We start from the raw sequence: 10,844 nt of genomic DNA, 5'->3' as shown, positions 1-10,844 counted from the left end.
CTTGGACACGGGGCAGAAGAGGCGAAGTGGAAGTCGCGTCGTCTGCGCAGGCCAGAACTGGACCGAACCGAGTAGCCTCGCAGAGACGGTGCCTCCGCAGCCAGCCTCCCCGCACTCCCGCCTGGTTTACTTGAGTTCGCGCGGTTCAGCCCTTAACCACAAGCAACAGGAGACGCCTTAGTGCCTACGCTGCCTCCAAACACAACTGTAGGGGCTCCTAGACCGCAATCCCCTGCAGGACAAAGGGCATCTTCAGCGCCCCTAGGCAAAGGCATCTTTGGGAGAAGACGCGCAGGCGCGTCCTGGCGTTGCTTAGCAACCAGGACAACACTGGACCGTAAGCGGTTGGGGCCGGGCTTGGTGCGGCTTGCAGGCTCCGAGTTGTACCGGCTCGGCGCGATCTCCCGGCAGGTAAAGGCAGGCGGGCTGCAGCCCAGCGACCCCGGTAGTTTGGAAAGGCTCGGGGCAGGGTCCAAGTGAGACAGGGGAGGCGGGAGTGGAAGGGACCCGTTGTTGTGGACAGTCCTGCCCCCGGTGTTAGAAGAGACTGTGGGTTCCGAAGCATCCGGGGCCCACCCCTCCCGCGCTTTAACAGGTGACAAAACCGAGACTCTCGGTGGCGATGAGAGGGTTAATTTATTATTCTGCTACTTGACTGTGAACCGCACAAGAAGCGGGGCCCCTCTTGCTCTAGCCTTCTTTCTCCCCTTGAGGACTTCCGAAATTAATCTGCTCCTGTAGAAAGCATTTAAGGTGGTGTTCGCTTTGGCAGCTCATAGGCTAAAATTGGAATGATAGATGCAAAAGAAAGATTGGCTTGACCTCTGCACAAGGATGATAAGCAAATTCTTGAAGCGTTCATATTCTGTTTTGATTTGGGGCAACAACCCCAAACGGGGGTGTTTAGGTCCTGCACTCAGTAACCACTCCCAGTGATGTTCAGAGGCCATGTGGGGTTCTGGGGATCGAACCCCGTTCAGCCACGTGTGAGGCAAATGCCCTACCTGCCATATTATCGCTCTGGCCCCAAGGTTCCATAGGTTTAAGCTGCTGACTAGTCCTTGGTAGACGGCTCTAGGGTCTGAGAACTCTGGGGCCTTCTTGGAGTGGGGGAGGGCAGATCCTTCTTGCTGTAAGGGCCAGAGTTTCCACACACACCATATGTCCTGGGACTCAGAAACGGCCCAGCTCCACAACTGAACCTCCTCCCCCCGCATAGCCACCAAATCATCCCAGCTCCGCAGTTCCTGGGCGCTTGGCCGCATCTCCACATTTCACAGAACTGACGGCACAATAGAAGCGCTGCAAATCTCAACACTGTCTTACTTGCTGGTCTCCATGTTTCTCTGTTTACTTGTTTCTTCTATGGAGAAACCTTTGTTCTCTCTTGAACACACATTTCTCCTCTTTCTCTCCTCTCACATCTTTCTAAGCAAGTTTCCTTCAATAAAAACTACCTTGCTTCATTAAAAAAAATTAAGATTTCTTAGGTTGAAAGTTAACCAAGATGAAACACAAGTGATTAATATGCGTGTGTGTGTGGGGGGGAGAAACTAAAGGTGACTCCTCTAAAAGTCAAGAAGATGGAAATTCAAACTTAGTCTCATATCCAATGTTAAAAAATTTGTACATTTTCACCTGCTTATTACAGTGTTAGGAATTTATCTTAAGGAAACACTGACAGGTGTAGATGGATATTTTATATCTAAGATTGTTTGCTCATTGCAGCCTTGTCCCTAGTAATTTCAGAAAATTGGAGGCAAGCACTCAATGATAAGAGATGGGCTAAATAATAGGGGTTTAATGATATTATAAGTGACTTGATATGTGGATTCATCCATGGGAATGGTTGAAGCAATAAATGAAGATGGAAAAATTCATGAATTAGGCTGAGTGTAATAGGAAATGTTCCAAAGAAGGGAAACTGGAGATAGAAGATAGACACTTGGTAGGATAGTTAAGTTATTATAGAAAAAATATACAAAAGGAATGATGTCAAAGTCAAGCTGAACTCCCTGAGAATACTTTTGGGTGATCTTGGTTTATCATGTCTTTTATAAGGGAAGTGTTGAAGATTTCAATTTTGTTTCTTCTTCTTTTTTTTAAAGTCCTTAGGCTCATCTCTGATATTGCAGCTAGAAACTTTCTCACCCACTAGTTAATCTACTCATCCTGGCAATTAAAAATAGGAACTAAACATGTTCTACTTCACAGTAATCTTATACGTTAAAGTTCCACTAGCCCCTGTACTCATTAATATACAAATATTCAAAACCACTCTCCTGGAATAAGATTCTGAGTGAAAATCAGATGATTGAAAGCAGTTTTATGCAGTCATAATGCAATTGCTTCCTGGATATCTTTTCATAAGGAATTCTTTTGTAAATCTACCTTGTAATTGGTTCTATAAAGAACTATGAAATCTATTTACCTAGAGGTGAATTATTGGATAGATTTTCACTTGTATGGAGTACTTTCTCTGTGTCTGGCTGAAGCAGTATTGGTACAAGTGTATGGCCATGTGCTTTTCAAGCATCTCAAAGAAGTTTGAGAAGTTTGAGATTTGAAAAAAAAATCTGAACTATGAAAAGAAACAGAAAGTCATTGTTTATCATTTTAAAAAAATTAACAATGCATTTGCAAATAATTTTCTCATTTTTCAGAAACTTTCCAGATTCCTAAACTGATTGCTGAGTCATTTTATATATAAAATTTCATATACGAAAGGAAACCTCTTTTGGAGGGTCATACCCAGCAATGCTCAGACATCACAGCAGGCCTCCTGCAAACAAAGAATGTGCTCTCAGCCATTGACTTATCTCTCCAACCCTTCCAAAACATTTTCATAATAAAATTATGTTCAATCACCTATGTGTGGAACTTTAACATAATTATTGTGAGGTAGCATCACAGAACAAATACCTAGACACTCAAAGATCTAAAAGTTTATGTGAACTGAAATTAGGGACCTGGACTGAAGCTTTTGGTAGTTTCTCTGAATTTATAAGAACAAGTAACTTTCTGGTATCTATTGGTCAGTGTCTCTTTTGCTAATAGTTGCCTTTCTCCCTTGACAAATCACTGAATGAACAGGGGTCTTTGTAGATTCCCTCTAAATTTTCCCATATCCCAGAGATGCTAGGAATTTCCTGAAACCAGAAGAAGCATCTGACCTTCTTCTGGTTCGGGCCACTAAAGCTATCTAAGGTTAGTCTAGTAGTCACTGGCATCTTGGACAGGTTTCTGCACCCAGATGGAGTTACTTTTCTTTGTCAATCAATCTTATGTACTTTTCCCACACAGGAATGGACATATAAGGGCAAGTGGAAGAGGGTCTTGCAAGGAGTAACTACAATTTTCCCAGAATATGTTTCTTTAGATATCAATTGATTTTGATTAATTATTATTATTATGGATAAAACCTTTTAAAATTAATTAAAAATTTCATTATAGAGGTAACAATATGGTCATTTCTAATTGTGCTACTGTTTATGCTTTTGGTGTACAAAGATTTTATATCATTACCACCAAAGTGCCAAAGATCTATCACAGTCCTCTTGTCACTTCTAATCCATGTCTTTCTTCTCCACTCTGACCCCCCACCTCTGCTCAGAAACCTCAGTTCTATTGTCAAAGTGCAAAGGCTTGTTGTCACTGGACACTGTCCGTTACCTACATTTCTTTATATATTATATATGAGTGAGGTCATCTGATACTTGCCTTCCTCTGATTTATTTTGCTTAACATGAAACCCTCTTATTTTATCCAAGTTGTAGCAAAAGGCAAGATTTCATCTTCTTTTATAACAATAGTATGTTTCACTGCCTTTACACCACAATTCCTTTATCCATTTATCTGTTGTTTGGGACATTTGAGCTGTTTCCAACCCTTGGCTCTCTCGTAAGGAGCACTGCAGTGAACAGAGGTGTGTGTATCTTTGAAGTGAATGTTTCTGTGCTCTTGGCATAGATCCCTGGAAGTGGGATTGCTGGGTCATCTGATATTTTGAATTTTTGGAGAAGTCCACAGAGACTAAATCAGTTGATATTCTCACCATCAGTGAATGAGGAGTTCCTTTTCATATCCCCAGCAACACTTATTATTTCTGGTCTTTCTGATAAAAATACATTTCTGTTTCAGGTGACATCTTATTATTAGTTGGCTTTCCATGATAACCACTGACCACAAGCCCCCTAACCTTTAATTGTCTATATGTGTTCTTTGAGGAAGTTCCTACTCAGCTCTTTTCCTCATTTTTCTTTGATGGGGTTGTTTGTGTTTTTGTTGTTGAGTTGTTGAGTTCTGTAAATGCATCATACACCTTAGGTATTAACCCTTTGTCTATACTCATGACATGCAGGGACTAGGGATTGTGGTTATATGTACCCCGGGGAACTAGGTATCAGATCACACATGTTGCACAGTATCAGGGTACTTCTATTGAGAGAGCCAGGGTGGGCGCTCTGTAGTCCTAGAGCCTGACAATCCCCTTCAGTCCTGTATTCACAAGGTCTGATGGGACAGGTAATCGGTGTGGATAGATAACCTATGCAGAGACCTGGGCTTAAAAGACAGCAGCACATTCATCACTGCACCCTGTCTCTGGATTTGAATGTCCACACCTTTACTAGCTGAAAATGCTTTGGAAGACCTGGCCTGCACGCTGGTAGCTGTCAGTGGGCTGGGCACGGGTAAGCAAGTGTCCACCAGAGAGCCTGCTCTGCTACTGGCCACACCTCAGGCCCCCAGCAGCATCAAAGACAATGCCTGGTGCTAGCTCTGACCAGCTAGCTTCCTCGTAGTTCCTTGCTTCCCTATTCAGTAGGTGTGGAAGCAGCTCTGATAGATGGGAAATTTGGGTGCTCAGAGTACCCTCACCCTGCTTCCCTGTGCCTCAGCGGCTTGCAGTTGAAGTCTGCTCCTGAGCCACTCTGCTCCACTCAACTGCATTTCTCCAGGCCCGCTGTCCTGTACTCCTGCTGCTATAGGTACTTGTAATTCCGCAGGGCACTTTCTCTGCCCTGGAGGGTGGCGCAGAGGTTGCCTGGATTCAGTGACATTTTCTATTGGAATCTAGCAGGACTCTCCTCAGCTGACTGGGCAGCGGCTAATACTTGCTCTGCAGTGGACACTTTCCTGGAGATGGTGGTGGGATTCTCCAGTGAACTCTCTCAACCGGGCCTGCTGGGATTCTGTATTTAATTCCACTTTTGATGTGGTTTCTGTGGTGGGTCTTGGGAGCCTTTAATTGCTCCCTTTTCAGTCATCTCAACCTCACCTTTTGGAGAAAACTTTTTTCTGTGTGTTGGGAACATGATATAAATATTAATTTGGAGTTGGTAGATCTTGGCTCCCATTCACAAAATCATGATTCCTGGCACAAATAGACAATGATTTTTTTTTAGGTAAATAGTGAATGAATACCTACTATGTACCAGGTACTGTCTGAGGTACTCAGGATGGATCAATGCAAGAAAGAGGACAAAAACAAACTCTCTTTGTTACAAAACAGTCTTGCAGATCTTAAAAGCAATGTTTTTTTTTGTCTCCCAACCTTCTATATAAATAAGCAATAAGCGTAGTAAACTATTCTTGCTAAGTAAGCAAAAGACAAGTCATTAATATATTCCATTGTGATTTTGTGTGTGTGTGTGTGTGTGAGTGTGTGTTGGGGGGGGGAGGGATTGACTGGGTTTAGTTCACACCTGGCCATACTCAAGGCTTATTCTTGGTTCTGAGCTTAAGGATCACTCCTGGCGGCTTCTCAGGTCCATATGGAATCTTAGGGATTGAAGTACATGCATGCAAGTGAAGCACCTTACCTGATATACTATCTTTCTCACACTTATTTTATTCTTTTCAAACAGAAAACCAGGACTAATGTGCAACAATCTTTTCAATTACTTTTCTTTAATTTGTGACATTTGAAATAAGAGTGTAGAGACATTCATACGTGTGCAATAATTCCCGCATATATCACAAATCTGTGTTTAAGTGAGATTTAAAAGAGTAAATAAATAACTTTCTAAGGACCTAGATAACAGATGTGGTATTTATATACATTATTCAAAAATTGCACTTTAACCATTTATTGCATCTTTGTTTCAGAATGGGTAAGAAGATAAAGAAGGAAGTAGAGCCTCCCCCTAAGGATGTGGTAAGTATCTGATTTGAATACTAACTAGTAGCATGTTAGCAATCATTTTAAAAATAAAATGTTGAAGCAGTTTGGCATGTCCCAGTATATACATGAGTGCACAGTGGCAGAGGTCCAAAGTCTGACTAATGATAAGATTAGTCAGAAAAATCTAACATTATATAAACAAACATTTACAACATTGTCATTACATAATTAGTACAATTAGGGAATAATTATTAGCTTTTCCAGTATGTGAATGGAATGTTTATAAGCCTAGTTAATGAATAAACACTTTGAGATGTTCTCTTATTTTAAGGTTACCAGTCTCTCACTATTGTTAATTACCTAAGCAAAATATTTTACAAAACTGGAAGTTATACCATCACTACTAAGTAAGAGAGATAAGGTGTTCTGGAGATGGCCATTCATTTATCTGACCTCCTGCATTTTCCAGTTCTTTTCCTTTTTAAAAATTTTTTGACTTTTTGGGGGGTCACATCCGGTGATGCACAGGGGTTACTCCTGGTTTTGCACTCAAGAATTACTCCTGGTGGTGCTCAGAGGATCATATGGGATACTGGGAATTGAACCTGGCCACTTGCAAGCAAATGCCCTATCTGCTGTACTATCACCCCAGTTCCTCCTGTTTTCCAGTTATGAGAGAGCAGCCTGAGTGCAGCACGTCTGTTTGTATAAGGGGCCATATCTGGCAGTGGTCAGGGGCGTGGAGCCACTCCAGCTTGTCCACGACTGGTGGTGCTTCGGAGCCAACAGGACTACATCTCTTAATGTTCGAAGGTGCTTGGGGGTGCCGTTGTGTACAGGGGATTGAATTTAGGATGTTATAGATGTGACTTATGTGTTCCACTACTTGAATTATGATGGATCTTCTTTTCTATGATAAATGCTTAATTACTGCTTCCCCCCCAACTACAAAGACCCTCCTCTTCTCATTCATTCATTTATCTATTTTGGTTTGACAGTCACTCTTGGCCATCCTAGGGGCTACTCCCAGCTCCATGCTCAGAAGTCACTTCTGGCAATGCTGGGAGGACCATGTGGTAGTGAAGATGGAACCTGGGCCTCCCACATGCAAAGCCTATATAAAGCCCTTTAAACTCTCTCTGCAGTTCCAGATCTCCTCTTCTAAGTGACCGATTATATTGTCTCTGTTTACCAATTATGGAGTGATTATGCTAAAAACAAAAACTTACCTTGAACATTTTTCAGTTTATAACTCATTTTGGGAAATAGATGTTTGATGTGCTTCTCTTCAAATAAAATGTGCATGGAAAAGAAGATATGTTGAGTACGGAGACTCAAAGGAATTGTATAATTTTGTTTTGTTTTACTTTTGTCAATGCTGAGGTTTGAACCCAGGACCTTACACATACAAAGCAAGTGCTCTGCCACCAAGCCACATCCCTGACCCCTCAATGAAAGTGTTTGGAAGAGTCTCATTGTACAGCAGAAATCTCCCTGAGACCTCTGGGTCATTGTGTGTACAAATATAAGCTTCATCCTAGCTCTGCCTCTATGGAATTTTGTTTCGGGTGTTTTTTGTTTATTTTGGGTGAACTTATCAAGTTTCACAAAATTATTTCAATTTTTCTTTATGTCTCAAATGGGAATTGTAATGGTTCTACTCATTTGAGTTGTTGTATAAATAAAAATTTTAAAGCACAGTGCCTGAGACACAGTTCACACACTGTGAATAAGACCTATCATCGAGAGAATCCTTTAGGTGTACGTGCACATATGCATGCACACATACATGCACACATGCACACATGTATGAGCACACTGAAATTTACATGTGATCTTCGGTCTGGTTGAAATAGAGCCTATTTTCCCGGGTCTCAGAACATGCTGCTGAGGAGAAAATTGTGGTCACCTGAAGGGGTTTCCTCAGTTTGGCTGCTCACTTTTGGCCATAGTTCTAGAATGTTCCTAATTCTCTTTAATTTCATTGTATTAAAGACCTTCACATTTCTTCTCTTTTTGTTATATTATGCCTTTACTGACATTGTATTTCTAGAAAGGGCACTCAAAAATTTAGTGCTTCTTGACAAGTGCTTCCTGATTAAGATGAGAATGAGGAGACCATTAATAGCTCTAATACGCTTTCAGTAATTTTTTAATGTCTTGCTGGTTTTGTCTTCATTACACCAGTCCTTGAGGAGCAGAGTGAAGGACCTAGGAACTAATTCGAATCCTAGGTTAACAAAACTCTAGCTCTTGTTTGCTCAGCGGTCTTGGGACACAGCCAAAAGCATGTGTCACCCTTACCAACAGTCCCTCGATATTGTCATTTACCCCTGCCCCTACCCTGACTCTATCATAATGGAATTGAATAGAGAAGTAGTCAAATATCTTACAGCCTTTCCCTCGTATAAGTTCCAATACTTCAAAGAAAGTTGCTCTAATTTAAAGTATCTGTACTGGGATTTTTTCCCAAAGCCTACTTCTTCAGTCAGTGAAAAATTTATTCTATGAAATAGGTGAAAACAGATTTAAAAGAGAAATACACAACTTCTTGAGAAAATAAACTTCCGGTGTCAGTTTTCATATTTCTTAAAATATTGTTTACATAGATTTAAATTTTTATCAGTCTTTCACCTATTTGTTAAATATAAAGAAGAATATTTGGTGATGTGGTTAAAACAAAGGTTCCCTTTTCTTATTATTCTTATTGTTGAAACATATGTTACTATGTGCACATACGGTTTTACGGATGTCTGATTCTTTGCATAAAAGAGAACACCAAGAAACTGCCCAGATGTGGTAGAGATAGAGTTTGAATGACCAATACAACTGCATTCTTTCTTCCCAAATCATTTTCATGTCTGACTCAAGGTTTTTTAGTGATGTAGTAGTTAAGACAGGCTTACCATAAAATGATTGCTAAAACAATAAATAACATAAATGACTGTGATAAGTAATATCTATTTATTTACTTTGTTTTGTACATATGATACTTTATTTAAATACCATGATTTACAAAGTTGTTCATAATACAGTTGTCATGAGCTTTCAATATTCTAACACCAATCCCATCACCAAAATGATCTTCCATCCACCACTGTCCCCATTTACCAAACCATCCTCTATGCCTACACCCTTAACAGATACACAATAACTTATTTTACATTGCTTGTTGCAACTAAAGGGCTACATGAATTATAAAAAATACTTCAGTAAAAGAAAATATGTGAAAATTGTTATATCTCGCCAGAGTTGTTAAGTTCTTGTCTAAGGATTTACTAAACAATTTGTTGCTAATTGAGTCTTCAGTGTTATTATTTTCCTTTGTTGATTTAATTGGCTGTTGTGCTACTTTCCCAAGTAATTTGGTGTGCTCCTAATGGAATTTCAGCACTGATGAATTTGGAGGTGTCGCAAGGCCTCTACGGTGGCAAGCAGTCCAGACATTTTAGGATCTATGGTCTGGACCAATCAGTTGTAAAGACCCAGACTTCTCAGCCTGGGTAGTGGGAGTACCTGAAATTCTTCACTGTTCGACGTCTCTGTGATGGAGGAATTGAGCTGCTGGGGTGGGTGCAGTGGTGGGTTATGCGTGCAGCAGCCTGGGCTTCTGTGGGTCAGGGACTCAGCCCTCTCCCATCCTGAGGGTGTCCCAGAGTTCTCAACCAGGGTTGGGGGACCCGGGGATGTCTGTGAATTTTAGCTGTTTGGCTCGAGTCTGCTCGAATGAATCAGTAGAGCAGGCCCAAGTGGGTGAGTCAGCCTGGCTGTCACTGTGGGAGGTGGGCGTGGCAGAGGCAATGCTTAGTGTAAGGTAAGGTATTCAACCAAAGGCATCAGCTCTGGAGTTATAGTTCCAGAGTCTGAGGACTTACCTTATTATCCATACTTCCGGGGCAAGTGTCCTCACCTCTCTTCATCCAAGTGAAAGGATAATGATTTCCATATCAGATCTATTCACAAAAGTGAGACATGGTCTGAGGAATATTAGAGACTTAGAACAGTGTCTGGCATGAGATAAAACTTAGTAGATGTCAGAATTATTCATGATGTCTTTGAAGATGGTCTTCATCATCTACAGCATGCTGGTAGTCTTTGTCACCTATAGCATGCTGGTAGTTCACATGGTCTGTCCAAAGAAGCAGGGTATAAGTAGCAGAAGACCAGACTCCACTGCCAAGTATAGCTGCCATGATTCATGGCCAGATCTTTCCACTTATGAGCACTGTAGTCTCTTAGTATTTCAGAGGCGAGTGAGCTTCGGTGGATAAGTCCATAGCATCTATTCTCACAAGAGACTGTGACCTGGCTCTGTGATCTCAGTGATTAAGAGTCAAGATGACTGAAGATTCATGTGAATGGTGTCTACCTCTACTTTTATATCTCTGGAAAGTTAAGCTCAGTGAGTGCATCAGCACGAGACACAGGGCAAAAACTTCTCTGTCACCTAGCAACCAAGCCCCATTCTTTAGTAGAACTCTGTCCACCTCAGAACTCCGCCTGAGCCCCGTGGCATAGCTGCTGATGCTACTCCAGAGCTAAAGTCGTCAAGACTTATTTTCTCATCTGTCTCTGCCTGTACCAATAAGTAAAATAAAAACAGTATACGCAAGTTCATAAATACCACAGATGTAAAAAATTACAGAAGTTATCATCAACTCGTTTGCCTGTAAGTTTGTTGTTTTGATTCAGATTGGAAAGAAAGCTAGAGGTCATTTTC

General features: G+C 41.2%; 1 protein-coding gene and 1 pseudogene across 1 annotated transcript in view; both read left to right on the top strand.

Moving 5' to 3' along the window:
• Positions 1-347: 347 nt before the first annotated feature.
• ARMC3 (armadillo repeat containing 3) overlaps positions 348-10,844 on the top strand; it is a 96,168-nt gene continuing 85,671 nt past the window's right edge. Inside the window, exons 1-2 of the mRNA XM_055147221.1 lie at positions 348-411; positions 6,109-6,157. Coding sequence (XP_055003196.1) covers positions 6,110-6,157 — 48 coding nt within the window. The 5' untranslated portion in view covers positions 348-411; position 6,109. The remainder of the gene's footprint in view (positions 412-6,108; positions 6,158-10,844) is intronic.
• LOC129398993 (U6 spliceosomal RNA) lies at positions 757-869 on the top strand (annotated as a pseudogene).

This window comes from Sorex araneus, chromosome 9 (assembly GCF_027595985.1).
Source record: "Sorex araneus isolate mSorAra2 chromosome 9, mSorAra2.pri, whole genome shotgun sequence".
NCBI lineage: Eukaryota > Metazoa > Chordata > Mammalia > Eulipotyphla > Soricidae > Sorex > Sorex araneus.
The sequence above is the reverse complement of the archived record's forward strand: the minus strand, read 5'-3'. Positions and strand labels throughout refer to the sequence as shown.